At 41.0% G+C, this 15318-nt stretch overlaps 1 protein-coding gene and 2 long non-coding RNA genes across 9 annotated transcripts; 1 reads left to right on the forward strand and 2 right to left on the reverse strand.

The window, feature by feature from the left end:
- Positions 1–1128: 1128 nt before the first annotated feature.
- LOC116916604 (heterogeneous nuclear ribonucleoprotein K) lies at positions 1129–13943 on the forward strand. Of its 6 annotated transcripts, XM_045169155.1 has the most exons (12): positions 6617–6736; positions 6812–6881; positions 7399–7493; positions 7620–7676; positions 9441–9484; positions 10720–10792; positions 10865–10990; positions 11828–11956; positions 12051–12370; positions 12438–12516; positions 12578–12747; positions 13206–13943. In XM_045169155.1, exons 3-12 carry the CDS (start codon positions 7401–7403, stop codon positions 13240–13242), a joined length of 1128 nt encoding a protein of 375 aa, XP_045025090.1. In that variant the 5' UTR covers positions 6617–6736; positions 6812–6881; positions 7399–7400; the 3' UTR covers positions 13243–13943. The 6 variants fall into 6 exon arrangements, with proteins under 6 accessions (XP_045025088.1, XP_045025086.1, XP_045025087.1 ...); XM_045169153.1 differs by lacking the exons at positions 6617–6736; positions 6812–6881 and adding an exon at positions 1129–1284; XM_045169151.1 differs by lacking the exons at positions 6617–6736; positions 6812–6881 and adding an exon at positions 2475–2745.
- Positions 1618–2436, reverse strand: LOC116916609. 2 transcript variants are annotated; one of them, XR_006643177.1, is made up of 3 exons: positions 2169–2436; positions 1835–1965; positions 1618–1770 (listed from the first exon to the last, which is right to left on the reverse strand). It is a non-coding gene; the product is annotated as an uncharacterized LOC116916609 (long non-coding RNA). The 2 variants fall into 2 exon arrangements; XR_004390709.2 differs by lacking the exon at positions 2169–2436 and having other exon boundaries at positions 1835–2090.
- An 887-nt stretch (positions 13944–14830) lies between the features above and the next one.
- LOC116916610 lies at positions 14831–15242 on the reverse strand. The gene is made up of 2 exons (XR_004390710.2): positions 15104–15242; positions 14831–15018 (listed from the first exon to the last, which is right to left on the reverse strand). It is a non-coding gene; the product is annotated as an uncharacterized LOC116916610 (long non-coding RNA).
- Between the last annotated feature and the right edge of the window lie 76 nt (positions 15243–15318).

Raw genomic sequence — 15318 nt, forward strand, 5'->3', positions numbered from 1 at the left:
ATTGCATCTTCGGAGGGCGTTCTTGTCATTTTGCTTATAGAATAATGTGTTTGTTTTGCACAGTTCAGTCAATTATCATTAATGCCAACGAAACTAGGGAAAGACATACAAATTTAGTCCTATGAAAGTGTGACATGTCTGATGTGGAGGGGTGAGGTAGGAGTGACAGGGGTTTTCTCTTTCCGGATTTCCGTGAAACCTCATAAACGATGCGTGTGTGTTGCAGGTGAAAACACATCTGTCTTGTGTCTCAAAGGACAGTGGCTAGTAGCAGAACAACAACAAAAAAATTCGTTGACAACGGTCGATATTCTTCTTGGTTGCCCGTCCGTCACAACAAACAATGAAACTCGTTTTATATTCATGGTTCAGCCCACGACAAGAGGGCATTTAAATATTAAAACAAGCAAGCTAAAATGCACTGGGACAATAACTAAAATTACACTTAAGTATTTGTTGTGAAAAAATAACTCGTGACAGTCTTGAGACGCCGAAATATTTTATGGCTATTGTGCTATGTTATAGTAGATTTATTGCATACCGTTTGAGGATTGATCAGATTACACAAATCTAATGTGAGATGATTTAATATCATGTAGAAAGAAGACACACTTTGATGTGATTGATACTCAGAAAATATGTGATTATTTTTTTGTACGGAAATAAATGATAGACGATGCTTTGATAGCTGCATATTGTTAGCTGCAGAGGTTAGTCAGTTGTTGAGGTGGAGAATGTTTTTCCAGCCTTAAAAAATATACGAAACATCTTCGCCAAAAAGAAGTGATCTAAATATTGTGTGTGGGCTGCTTTTTGACAACATTCAAAGCCAAGGCAAACATACTCGATCAGCTAAAAATATATTTTAAAAATAAGGGATAAGTTAGAAGCCTAGGGTGGAGCCTACTTTAATAAACGTTTTTCGTTTTTCTTTTTCTTTTTTCCCCCGTAGAAATCCCGTCACAAGCTCAAGAACCGAAGTACCGAAACCAACCGAACGGAACAAACGAACGACAGAGAACAAGAACAAGAACTCAAGAAGTCAAGATCTCAAGAACAAGGCCGGCCGGCGGCCGCAGTGCGCGCGCTGTAAAGAAAACCTAGAAGAGGCTTTAACCGCTTCGTCGGCATATCGACGCCAAGCCCGTATTTTTAGCTAGGAGCTGCAAGCCAAAAGCGAGAAAAACTTTTCTGCTTATTCAAAGATATTTACCAGTCATAGTCGCCCGTCTATTCAGTAGGGGCACGGGCAAATGTCAACTTTGATTCACATTCAGCCGTTTGGTAAGTTATATTTTAAATTTATGTGTTTCTAGTTGGTCAAACTCACCCCCATCCCCATTGGCCGACGTTTCCTTCCTAACTATCCAGTTCCCATGCGAATCGATAAAGTCTTTGTTTAATCATACGCAATCCTGCCTCCATTTTTTATGAACATGCTTTTCAACGACAATCTGAAGCTGTCTGATTGCATTATTGATGGTTCATAGTCAGACATAGCCAAAGTTCTGAGGCAAACCCCAGTTTGTTTGGTGATGGGGTTTTTTGTTGGTTTATTGGTAGACAGTCAGTATCTGAATTAGCATCCTGGAGAAGATTCATGACTACTCGAAGGCATTAATTTAGAATTAACACTTTTATTAGTGTTTCTCTATGGCCGTTGTTGTTTGATGCAGCATTGAATAACAGGTGGTAGGCCTGTAATATTTAAAACCTGTGTTTACCTTCAGGTTAGGCCATAGGTATCTTTGCATTTTGATTAGGAATACTCTAGAAATCATTTCAAATCATCATTTCTGTTACGCTTTCTGGTTTAATCTAGTTCATTTGTTACCAACAGTTTTGCCCAGTCCCCTATAGCATCCGTATGCCAGTTAACAGAAATCCAGCCTCCAGGTTCCTGTCATTCTCTTGATGGATGGTTTGAAGGCATTGAAATTGGTTCTCCTTTCAAAAAGTTTCTTGCTAAAAAAAGATATATATTTAATAGGGCTTACGCGAGAAATTCAGTAAATCATCCCGGTTTCATCAACATTTTCGTCTAGGTAACACATATACAACAGACAACAGATACACACACACACACACACACACACACACACACACACACACACGGTAGTTGAAAGACGAAGAACTTTTTTCTTTTCTAAACATCAAGCAACACGTACGTCTCACTATGTTTTTGCTACTCTGTTATCACAACGTTTCCCCTCGCTTCCCTCCCGCTATTGAGGGAAAAGGCCAAGTTTAGCACCGCGTGCTAATGGGCTCTTCCAAGTCAGCTGACGTAGTATTCCGTTGACTTTAAGAGCTCAGAGAACGAAGTCGAATGTAAGAAGAAAAAGAAAAAGAAAAATGAAGAGTCGTCTGGCGTCGTAGGGCCGGGTGAAAGCAGTTCGCCTTGAGACGTCGATGGTTTCAGTTGCGCAATCCTCCTAAAAAAAAATCGAGCATTAATCAGTTTCTAGTGTCAAATGTTGGATCTCGAATCCAGCAATTCTCCGCCGACATCCGGCACAAACCAGGAAGAATCTGTTTCGGCGACGGTAATTCATCCGTTACCGTCGTTGATGTCGCTGAACGTGCCGCCGCCTCCGTTGCGAAGGCCGGACGTTCCTACTGTGATTTCCGGAAGCGGATCACCTTCCCAACAACTGCACATTTTAGTCATCTCCCAGCCTCCTGCTTCGACTTCTTCGTCTGCTTCACAGCGGAGCGCTCTCCAAGCTGTTCATTTGTGTCCAGGTTTGGGACGGTTTCCATGCACCAGGAATGTTTTGTTGACATTTTGATGAAGTGATAGGAATGTCCGCCACCTGAGGGCCTATCGCGTATTGATTAATCGGTCGTCGACGGTTATGTCTGTAATCCGCTTTGAAGCGGAATTTGTGGAAAGAAGCTTATCAGTTTTCAGTGGGATGCCCTTTTTTTTTTTCCCCTTTTGCTTTTTCTATTCATCCAATTAGTTAGTTCGCTCCGGCAAACATCCAACGAGTTTTCAGATACGTTTCTACTCCTCCCTCGCGTCACTATTCACTTGCGAAGGAAAAAAAAAAAAAATCCTGGTAAATCCCCGTGATCGTGTGAGGATTCCGTGATGGCAACGGCACGCCGCATTGACGACAGATCCGAAAAGAGATGACGGAATAAATTTGTTGTACCTGAAATACTTTGATTGATGGCTTTTCACGGCAGTTGGGTACCGGCTTGTAACAAGTGATTGAGTCATCTTTTACCCAATTTTATTTTTAATTTTTTTCGGGGGTGGTCCCGCTTGGTGTAGTAACCGCTATAGCGTACAGTTCTTGATTGGATTGACTTTGACGGAACTGTGAGCTGTAGGTTCGTTGCTGGCCTGGTGCTGCAAGTCACAGGGAGGGGAAACTTATTTTTAAAAACGACTCTGAAAAGTCATCGAAAGTGAAATTTGGTTGGAAGCCAAGGATGACATGGACATGGGGATCTTCGTCAAACACTTTTTCCTTGACACGACTAAAGACATTCCCCCCACCCCCCCTTAGTCCACCATCAAAGATAACAATCTTTTGTATCAAACTGTTTGGGTTATTTTGTTTTGTTTTGGTTTTTTTTTTGGTCGAGAAGCAGATCTTTACCACAACATTACATGGAATGATTTACCGTCTAGACACTGTATACAATTCGGATACTTTATTTGCCCTTCTTTTTCGTGGGAAATTTAAAAAAAAAATCCAGTTTGAAATTTTTTTCCTCCCAAAAGGGAAACATTCAAGCTGACCAGTCCATCCGAGTAACTGAAAGCTTCAGGGGAAAAAAATCTATTTCTGTAATGTTGTTGATCGTCTGTTGGATGGGATATTTTCTCTCCTGCTGTGCATCGAATAACGGAGCTGGACTCGATTCTCTCTCTCTCTTTTTTTTTTTACTGTATTATACATTGGATGTATACCTTTATTAGAGGGGTGTAGTAGGGACGCGTAGCGAAGGATCCAACTAACTAAAAGTTTGGAATTTTCCGGGGGAAAAAGATGAAAACTTTGAGTTTCTTTCTTAAGAATAGAAGAGGAATCGGGATTGATGACTCGTATTGTTGCAGTGACGTTAAACACGATGGTTGGAAATGTCACTTTTGAACCTTCTCATTTGACAAATGATCTGACTCACGACTAGAACGGGACCGACGTCATTAGCGTCAACGTAGAATTCTTTTTTTTCCTGGCTTTTCTCTTGGCTGCGTCCAGATGCTTTAGGCAATTTTCTTCCCTTAACGATTTCACTTGCACATTAGTCGATTGAATTTGGAGAAATGTACATTTCACATCTGGCGAATGCCAACGCATTTTTTGTTTTGATTGAATTGCGATTACATTTGAATGACGAGTCGATGCTGCTGCTGCTTCGTTTTTTTGTCGAAGTATACACGAGAGGGCGTGTTTCGTGATTTGAAAACAAGAAAGAAACGCTTGTCTTTGTTACTGTTCTTGTCCGTCTCTTTTCCTCTTGTCTGTTGTGACAATTGACCGGTTGCCTCGGAGACGACAGTTGGATAGAATGCCCTTTTTTTTTTATATTATTATTATTATTATTATTTTAGTTTCTATCCGCCCAATTCGACTGGGGCCCTCTTTGGCAATGTGCTTTAAATATTTTAAAACGTTGTGGATGTAGGCTGCGAAGAGAGCTGCTGATTGCCATGGAAACTGCTCTTTTGTTATTTTCCTGATTGAATCCGTGATTGAATCTTTTATGTATTCATGATTTTGATCGACGTTGACATTTCCGTCGGTTGACTTGGGATTATGCTCTTAGTAGCGTGTTAGTCTGTTTTTTGTTTTGTTTGAGGGTTCTGTTTCGTGACGGGTAAAATGGGTGAGATTCGGAAACCCTCTTCACCTGAAATGCTGTCTGAAAAAAATAAAATCTGGGCATACTGATGATTATTTGACGTTGAATTTTCCATCCCCTATGGGTTGGATGTGTTTGTGGTGTTGGTTACCCCTGGCAACGGCTCTTGTTTGGGTTAGTCTTGTCTGGCGTTTGTTTTGTTAGGTGCGTTACTATGGCAACGCCTATAGGAAGAAGCGGAGGAAGCACAAACGGGGCTGGCCATTGGCATGTCGTGTGGCTTTTTTTTTTTTTGGTTTTTTTGTTTTGCTTTTTTGCTTTCCCGGGACGGCTGGACAGCCGGATCCTTTTACTATTTCATGGTCCCCTCGTTGTCGCGTGTGTTTTGGAGGGGGTTCTCCTTATTCTCGCCCTGGTTGCACAACTGATGGATTATTGACGAGGTATCGGGAAGTTGGGAGATGCTTGTGTCCTCACCGCCCACTTTCATCTGCTTGCCGGGCCGCCCGCCACCCACTGAAATTCATTCAAAGAGGCCAGGTGCTTCTGATTTCCGGACCAGTCTTGCTCGTGCCGGCAGGTTAGCCGCATGGGCTCCGCAAGAGCTGGTCGCACGCTCCGAGTCGTTCGTTTGATCATGGTCGTCAGATCATTGGTCGTCTAGGTCCGTCACGAGATCCGTGTGCTCGTTTATTTTTATTTGGGAAGCTTCGTGTTGCTCCCTATTTTTTTTTTTTCTTTTTCTTTTTTCTTCCCTATCCCTCTCTCGTTACCAACCAACCGGAGCCAATCTTTGCTACACTGGTTAGTATATTATTGCCTTACTTCACCTTTTCGTCTCTGTACAAGAGCAATCCGAGTTCCGTGCCCACTTTGATTGGCTTTTTGTCCCCCTAGGCTTGACAGAACCCTTAGAAAACATCAAGTTTGTTTAATTTTTTTTTTTTTACCTTCTCCCCCCCCCACCCACCCACAAAAAAAAAGCTTATTTTTTTTTTCCCCCCCATCTGTTTATCGATCGTTTTTCTACCCGCTGGCCCGGAGTACACCTCTCGTCACTCGCCTTCATCGTTTGCCATTCTTGTTTCTCTCTCAGCAAAAGGTTGTTGTGTCTCTGCTGTTATTAAAACGGAAAGTTTAGTTCCTTTGTAAGTAGTTCGTTCTTCTTTTGTTTTTTTTTTTTTTGTGTTTTTTTTAATCTAAACTTGTTGTGTGTCGTGAAGTATACCGTCGACCGGCATCTCTCGTCTAGAGAATGGTGTGGCAACGGTAGCAGTCGTAACAGTCACCTGATTGATACGTGCCTCATTAACGAAACGGGATTTTGAAATGCGATTCCCCAACACGATTTCTTTGATTATGCTTTGTAGATCTTCTTTCTTTCTTCTATTATTATTTTTGTTAAAAAGATTATTTCCTTTTTACTTTTTTTTTGCGCATTTGCTTTACCTTCGTGATGTTGAATCATTTTCAGCCGCCCAGTCCTTTTTTTGTGTGTGTGTGTGAACAGTCCGAGGGCATTTGATGGCGAAAAAAAGAAAGAAATTGTTTGAATCGATTGACCGAAAGGGTGGAGAAAAGGAGAAAGCGAACGTGTAAAGAGACGAGCTGGATGAAACCGAAGAGAAACTGGTTGAAAATAAAAAAGAGGAAAAGGGTGGAAGAGTGAAGGAAAGAAAATGGAGAAGCGCGCAGCCGCGTCGACGTTACGCGACGACGCTCTTTGAAGCGGAGTAGGGAAGGAGAAGGGGGGCGGGGTGGGGTAGGTGAGGGGTTAGAGAGTAACGGCGTCGGCTCTGACGGGTCTTCTGGTAGTATCGCGCCACTCACTCGCCGTGATTGACCTTATTCCCGCCCGCCATCTCTTCTCTTCGCAGTCCATCTCCGTTTCTATTTCTCGCCTTTTATTTGCGTGCGTGTAGCTACTTAGATTGATTTATTTTATTTGTTTAAACTCTCCTTATTTTCTTTTTTCTTTTTCCTAAAGTGTGATTTGTTTACAATCATTGAACCTATTCTCTGTCTCGGGCCTTCATCAATCTGCGCTGATGATGTTGGTGAGTCGTGTCTCCCCCTTCTTCTTTTTCTAAATCTGCTCGTCGTTGCACAGTCGGAGAGACAAGTAAACGTACACAGAGTTTGAAGACTTACAGTCGTCGTAGTGCCAAAGCCCGCGCGCTCCCGATCCCGTCTCTTGTGCTTTTCCCCTTCCTCTCTAGGAGCGAAGCGAGGAGGAGGGGGGTTTAGAGAGAGAGGGGTGGCAAAAAAATCAATAAGAACGCCTCGGTCCGCTCTCTCTTGAAGGTCCGCCTCTTGTTACCTTAAAAAAAAAAACTAAAAATGAAGTGAAAATAAATGCGGTGATACACAGCACAGGATGCATAATGCAATGGACTGTAAAGCGCTTTGTGTTTGTTTAATTTGAAGGAAAAAAAAAAAATTTCCCCCGTCTCTCTCAATTTCTGCTCTTGGCTGACATCTTGACATTTTCGATTATATTTCTTTTCAACAGAAAACAAAATTTATTTATTTCTGTCTTTTTTTTTCTTTTTTTTTTTAAATATTTTTCTCAAGGTATGAAGCGTAATTCTGACGGCGAGACAGGGCCGGCGGCCAAACGCCTCCGCCCCATGGGCGACACGGAGCTTCGTCTTCTCGTTTACAGCAAGGTAAATCAGAAAGAAAAAAAAAACAGAACAACATTCTTAAACGTCAAGGATTTGAAAATGGAATTTTCTAATCGTTTAATGCTAAATTTTTTAATAATAAAAATTAAACACAAAAAATGAACGTAGGTTGCTGGATCCATTATCGGCAAGGGTGGTAGCAACATCTCCAAGTTGCGCACCGAGGTGAGTCAAAACCCAACCCATTAAAAAAAAACAAAATTCAAATTTTTTTTTTCTTTCTTCACTCTCAGCAGCGCAGATATATTTTGTTTTAGTGGTTTGCAATCTAAAATATTTTTTTTTAATTTTTTTTATGGTCTTGCTGATATCGTGTAGCATTATGATGTGGCTAGTATTATTTATTTATGTTTTATTGCTAACATTCATCTTTTTTTCGAGTGGATAAGATCTCGTTTTCGTACCTAGCAATAAGTTCATCAGGTTAATGGGGTATAGTCATTACGTGGGGAGAGTTATCGACCGTGGCAGGGCGTAACCGCCACTCGAGATCACGCGATTCTGTCCTTGCTCTACAACACACACACACAAAAAACGATCTATTCATTTTTTTTTTTTTTTTTTTTTTTTGGCCCCCCGTTGTGTTGTGTAGTGGTAATAGTAGTAATAGTGGGGGTAGTAGTTATTATTTATTATTTATTTATTTTTTTAAATTAAGTTTTTCTCTCTTACACACACACAGACGTCAGTAATGTCAATCCACCACCAGGCGAGCTGATGGTTCTTACCCCCATAGTTTAGTAATTTTTTTTTTCATTGCGTGTAATTCTTTGTAAACGAATTGATTTGAGAAAATGGGTAAACGTTTTTGACGAGATTTTATTATACGTCAAGTTTGTTTTGGGTAACTTTTTTTTTTAGTTCGTCTTCTACTGGAAAAGTTAAAAGGGGACAAGTTTTATTTTTTTCTACGGCTCAGAATGATTGGATTACTCGTAAATGTATTTATCTTCTTGGGCTCCGTTTGTGTGTGTGTGTGTGTCTGCTACGTTGCATATTTATCGAACCCAGCGATTTAGACGAGATTCGATTTATTTTTTCTGCTGTAAGGGGCGAGAAGTCAGGGGGGAGAAAAAAAGAGGACACAAGTTTTTGACTTTCTAATGAGCAAAGCTTATAGCCACTGCAGAAAGAGCCAAACAAGAAGAAAACTCTTTTTTAAAGAAGAAAAGCTTAGTCAATAAAATATTTGCTGCAGTGGGTTCCTTTTTTTTCTTCTTCCTTTATTCTGCCGGATATGGGGACGTAATGAAATGTGAACCATGAGTACTTAATTGTTATTGTTATACTACACTCTGAAAGGTTAGACGATAGTAAGGGGGAAAAAAATGAAGTCATTTTCGGTAAAGGGGAAACAAAATAAAAAAATAGTTGGTAGACGAATCGATTGTTTGCATTTTCAATGGTGAATTTTGGTGTGTGGATTATTATTATTATTATTTTTTTTTTAATATTCTGCTGCTGCTGCTGCTGTTGAGTGGTGAATGATGTCTTGTCACAATTCGTTGTTTCTCATCCGCGTGATTTTTTTTTTCTCTTCTCTCTCTCTCTCGCTCGATCGCTCGCTCGCCCTTCTCCGCTCACTCTCTCCGCCAACAAATTCCGCCTGATTCCGTCCCGGTCCTTGTCCGCCCAACATTCGAAATGCGCGCGCGGAATGCCTAACCGAAAAAAAAAAAAAAAACGTGATTTTTTTTTTTTTTTTTTTTAAACGAAATGTACGGCTACATTCTCCGGGGCCTTCCATTCTCCAATTCCGCCAAAAACAAAACAAAAAAATGAATGAAACAAAAATTGCCGGATGGTTTTCTTTGTTCACTTGGTTTCCCGAAAAAAAAACAAAAAATCGATCTAAAAAAAAAAAAAAAAAATCTTTCAAAAATCGAAACTATGTTGCCATGAAACATAATGAATTCCACCAATCCACAGAACCACGCCACTATATTACTTCCCGATTGCCCAGGCCCAGAAAGGTAAATTTTCGCCACCAAAAAGCAAAACACATCAAAACAAAAAAAAAAAAAAAAAAACTTTGTTCTTGTCAAATTGTAAATTGTGAAGACGAAAAAAGTTATTCCGCCTAAATTTCTTTTAAGATTTAAAAGAAAAGGAAAACGTTAATTGTCTTGATTAAGTGTTCTTATTTTCTAAATACTTGTAATTCAATGTGAAATCTCTTGTCCTCCGTTTGTTATTTCATCCTCATTTTTTTTTCTCCCCTCCTCCTTTTCCTCCTCATCTCAATTCACCTTTTTCCTCCTTCCTGACCGTCCGGCACTTCCGCCAAAGACAAAACAAAACAAAAAAAACAACAACTTAAAAGTAAACTTTTCAGAGACCCAATTTCATTTGACCAAATCACAACCTTTTCTCTTTCTTTTTTTTTTTTATAAACGTGACATTTAATTTCTAGAAGAAAAGAAAAAAATTTCAATTTTTGTTGTCCCATTTAAAAACATTTTTTTTTTTTTAATGTTATACTTTTCCTATCCATTTGTATTTAAAAATGTCAGCTGAAATTTCTTTTTCACACGTTTCTCTCTGATCTGTTTCTCTCGGGACTGGGTGCCAGGGTTTCGGTAGTTTTCGTTGTAGAGTAGCTCAAAACTTCTTGAATCTCTGAGACAAACTCTTTCATCATTTTCATAAGACAAGAAAGGACGGAGGTTTCCAACCACCACCTCGTCCTTAATTTCTTCCTCCCCCTCCCCTACTGTGTTTACAACAACAACAACAAATTCTTCCTTTCACATGCTACTAACCCGGTTTTGCATGGGTCCTTGTCTTTCGTTTTGATTTGGCTCCTTCCCCAACATCCGGACAAATCCATATCCCCCCAATGAAAAAAAAAAAGTGTGCGTTTTTTTTTTTTAGTTGTTGTTGTGTTTGTGCCTTTTGTTCCTTACGTTCATCATCATCTCCTGTTTCCTTCCTTACTCCGTCCCCCCCACCTCCCATTTTATTTTATATTATTTTATTTTATTTAACTTCTCATTTGGCTTATTTTCATCGATCGGTCAAGAGAAACATTCAATAGAATAGACAAAAATTGATATAAATCGATAAGACATGAATAGCGTAGACAATCTTTGCCAGACTGGATGACTGATTTGTCTTTTCTTTGTTCAACCCCAATCCACCAATCTTCCAATCCACCAACTCTGCCGTTGTCCCCGTCACGGAAAACAAACAAACAAACAAACGACAGGATACTGACTATCCAGGGCAATTTGGACGCTGTCATCAACGTTCTTCAGAATGTTTTGCCATCGCTCGAAGAGGTATCGTTCAACGTTTCGTTTTGCCTTCACTCTTGCCCCTCTTTGGAATGCCATTGATTTTGACAACTTAAGGTTTCCAAGATTCGAGGAGAACGGACCGGTCGTGTTGGCGATTCGGATGCCCGTCTTTTGGTCCATCAGAGCCAAATTGGTTGCATTATCGGACGTGGCGGTGCCAAAGTGAAAGAACTCCGTGAGGTATTTAAACGAGTATTTATTTATGTTTCTTTTCTCTTTTTTTGATGAAGCCCAGTATTAATGTGTCCTTGCGAGCGGGTAGTAGTTCACGACGTTTGGCAGACCTTACGTGTCTGACTAGAATAACTGAACGCTAGGTTGACGAGTGCGATAAATAATAATGAGGGCTCGACAGATGTGTCCCAGACGTCTGGCAGGTGGTAGAGGCAACGCTCGGTCCTTATTGAATTAACTGTGGCGGTTGAGAGTGGAGGGCGTTTGGACTACCTGCGAATCCAGCCGAACTTGAATTTGTTTTTTTTTTTAATTATCGGCAACCCTGCTGCGGATTCAATCATTTGGATATTGAAAATGCTTTTAATGTAGTTTTTTTTTTTTTTTCGTTTCTTAATAGGAGGAAGTTGGTTGCCTCTGTTAAACTGTGCTCATGGTTACGTGTTTTTTTTTTTTATTTAGAGACGAAATATTTAAGGGGGTCATGTTTTTTCTTGTACCAGGAAAGCCGGAAAAGTGGGGGGGAGGATCTGGCCAGGTGCGTGTCTTTGAAACGAGGAGGAGTGGGGGTTTGTAGGACGGAAGAAGGGAGAAAAAAAACAAAGGCGAATGTTACACACAGTGACGAGTATGAGGGTTAAAGAGGGTAGATAGCAGAAAGGGCAGCTGCCAGCTGTATACAAAGTATCTCTGTCTTTTAGTTTGTCTCGTTCCAGGTGCGTACGTTAGTCGCACTAGCGATTCAGTTCTCTCGTAGTATTCACCGCGATCTGATCGTCATTTAATGTTCTCCTTTTTGTCTCTGTGTGTGTGTGTGTGTGTGTGTGTGTGTGTTGCCGATAGTCGACAGGAACAAGGATCACGGTCTATTCTGTTTGCTGTCCGAGAAGCACCGATCGCATTGTTCAAATTTTGGGCAAACCGAGTGATTGTGGCGAGTGCATCAAGCAGATCATCGCGCTCGTCAAAGAGGTAATGAAACGTCAGGTTTTTTTTTTATAACATTTTCAGTTCTAACATTTTTTGTTTTGTTTCATTTTTCATGTTTTACCTTGCGGATAATCAGTCGCAAGTGAAGGGCCCAATCGATCAGTACAACCCGTACAATTATGACGAATCGTTCGCTCAGGAATACGGCGGTTATGGAGAAGGCGGTGTCCTCGTTGGTATGGGGGCTGGTGGTGGGGGAGGCATGCGCGGCAATCCAGGGGGTCCTCGAGGGCCCGAAAGGGAGCTAAAGATTCCGACTTTAGTTCGCGATGTGCCTCGGCCTCTATCGCCGCCCAGACATCGTTACAGAGCTGGCAGTTATGAACGTGACTTGCCACCGCCGTCGTTGATGGGCGTCGGCCAACCGGTCCGTGGCGGACCCGGCGGTCCCGGCGGGTAATCCCATTTCAATTGATCAGTTCATTCGCCAGTTTTGAAACTCGTTTGCATCTCTCTGCTGTAGGATGTACCACGACGACAGGATTTTCCGTGAAGATGATCGCGGCCATACCGAAACTACCCAAGTTTCCATTCCGAAAGACGTGAGTTTGCTTTTTACGATTGAAAACGTAATGTTGTGCTGACGAAAATTGTCGGTTTCAGTTGGCTGGTGCGATCATCGGCAAAGGCGGAGCGCGGATCCGTAAAATTCGCGGCGACTCTGGCGCCAGCATCACCATTGACGAGCCTCGCCCGGGCTCCACTGAACGGATTATCACCATTTCAGGCTCGTCGCATCAGATATGGAAGGCGCAATATTTGTTGCAACAGAGGTGACCACTTTAACGTGTTTTCTTTTATTTATTTTTGTGTGTGTGTGTGTGTGTGTGTGTAGTTGTCATGTGTGGCGTGGTTTAACTACCCTCACACGCACTGTTATTGCTGCTATAGAGAGGGCAGTAGTATTTTTGGTGTTACCGGAATGGCGGTAAATAGCGCGCAAGACATAAAACGTGATTGCGTATTCTATTGGCCTACGGGCTGTTGTGGTATGGAAGACTAGTGATTTTGTTGTTCGGCATAAAGACCGGTAACAAAAAATCTCTAGTTCACCTACCAAGACAGTTGCATTCTTCACGATGGCCGCCCAACTCCATTTATCCCTTTTTTTTTTTTTTATTATTATTAGTTGTCCAGTTACTTATCGCGACCGCTGCCATTGGCACCGTTTGTTCCCACTCCACTAGTCCAGTGTGTCTAATGTCTTTCTTGTTTTTTCTTATTTTTCCAGTGTTCGCGAGAATAGCCAAGGAAAAGGAAGCTTTTGAAAAACGAAACAATATGACTGGAAAAACAAAAAACAAAAGAATAAAATAAGCATTTTTCGATTGTGTTTGGACAACCTTACTCCCACCACTGGCACCACCCAACGGCACCTGTCTTGTTATGGATGATTTAACTCTTCACTGAAAACTCCCACCCGCCACCATTTTTTTTTTTTTTTTCCCCATTTTGTTTCACGTGTAATCAGAACCAGAAAGAAATCGCAACATCAAAGAACCATTTTCGTACCGATAATGATTGACATTGCGTGTCATGTGTGTTTGTTGCATCTGTTTTTCTTTTTTTTTGTTGCGTGTTTTTAAAAAAATTCGCCAAAATATTTTCAACTTTTTGATTCGGAACGAGCAAACACAAATCGACATTTAAGAAAATTTCAAGAAAATCTACAGGAACGTGATTTCTCTTCACAAAAATCGTACATTACAAATTTACACACACGGACATTCACCATTTGCTCTTGTTTGATTTTCTTTTCATCTTGTTAACAAATTTGTTTGTTCCGTGTCCCTTTTTTTTTTTTTTTCCAGATCCGATCCAAACCAGCCAATCAGCCTCCCCACCAATTTCTCTCTCCTCTTACATTTGTACTAAACAGCCGGTGTTTGTTACGTATGCTTCTTCCTTTTGTGTACGGAGCTCTCGTCGTTTGTTGCCAACTTCAAAATACATTTCACATTTTTTGGGGGTTCGAATTCATTTCAATTACGATATAAAAATAGTTTGAAGCATTTTCGACTCGGTTGCGAATGCTCTGGATTTTTAATTGAATTATTGGCCAGTTAGCCGTCCATTTTTTTCTTATTTTCCTTTGATCCCCCTTTTTTTTTTTATTGTTACAAAAAAAAATAAAAAAATAAATATTTCAAATTCCTCCAAGTGCATCTATACACTACGGTAGAGAACTGTTTGCGTGAGGAGCTTGGCTATTTTTGGCATTCGTCTCCGCACGGAATTCCGGTCAAGTTTTTTCTTACGCTTTTCAAAAGTACTACGCCAGTCTTCTCTGTGTGTGTGTGTGTGAGTGCGTGTTTCTCGTGCCCAGTGACGAATCGGCATCGGTTGTAGCAGGGCCAGCAGCAAGAGGGCGCACGTGGAGCAACACACCCATACTCGTCGGACGGGAATAGCTTTGAAGTTCTCTCTCTTCCATCTTGTTCTTTCTAGAAAACGAGTTGCACCTGGAAGTCTTGTCTGTTGATAAATACTGTCCTGTGTTTTTCTCGACTAAAAACGATCGGAACTAGCGTCGCAGTAGACTAAGCACGCGCTCGCTGCAAGACATCACCCCCGATGGGTTTTGTGGCCGTTTTGGGCACTCTGTCGAGGAATCAACACTCGGGTTGTTGACGTTAGACTCTCCCGAGAAGTCACGACTTATTCATCTAAAAAGAATGTCTTGTCAAAGCAATCGATTTTCAGTGACGACGATGGCCTTCAACCAGCAAAGAGTCAAGCCTCCAAAGTCGTTTCGGTCGTCATCTTCCAGTCAACTGATTGAGCTGTTCCAACGGTTCTAAGATAATGATCAAAACCATTAAATAAAAAGGAATAGCTAAATAAAAGTATAGCTACTTTTTTTTTTTTTTAAATTATTATTATTTATTTATTTTCTCTTGGATTGAGCAGCAAAGCACCAGGAACCAACAACATCAATGGCTTTAAGGCAATCTCCGGCTCGCGTCCATACTGTCCGGCGTCCCGGAACGAGCAGCTAAGTGTTCACTCGAGGCTGCTTCCTCTTCGCGCCACGAGATTTACTGCTGAAATGACAGGACACATGTTTTCCTTTTGCTTCCTTTGTTTTTAGGAAAAACTTTTAACAGTTTTTATATTACCTATACTTACCGAAATGCAACAAAAAGTTGTTGCTCTTTGTTAGTTGAATGTTTGAGTCAACGCATTTTAATAAAATTTCGTCTTTCCTTTCAAATGCTTGCGAAATATTTGTCGTAGATTTTGGTTAAAAGTTGTTGACAAATTCCCCGTGCGTTATGAGTAGATCCTGGATTGCTTTCTTGCTCGACATGACGTTCGTGTTATTGACCTCCGGGTACGTACCT

This window comes from Daphnia magna, linkage group LG2, assembly GCF_020631705.1.
Source record: "Daphnia magna isolate NIES linkage group LG2, ASM2063170v1.1, whole genome shotgun sequence".
NCBI classification, from domain to species: Eukaryota; Metazoa; Arthropoda; class Branchiopoda; order Diplostraca; family Daphniidae; genus Daphnia; species Daphnia magna.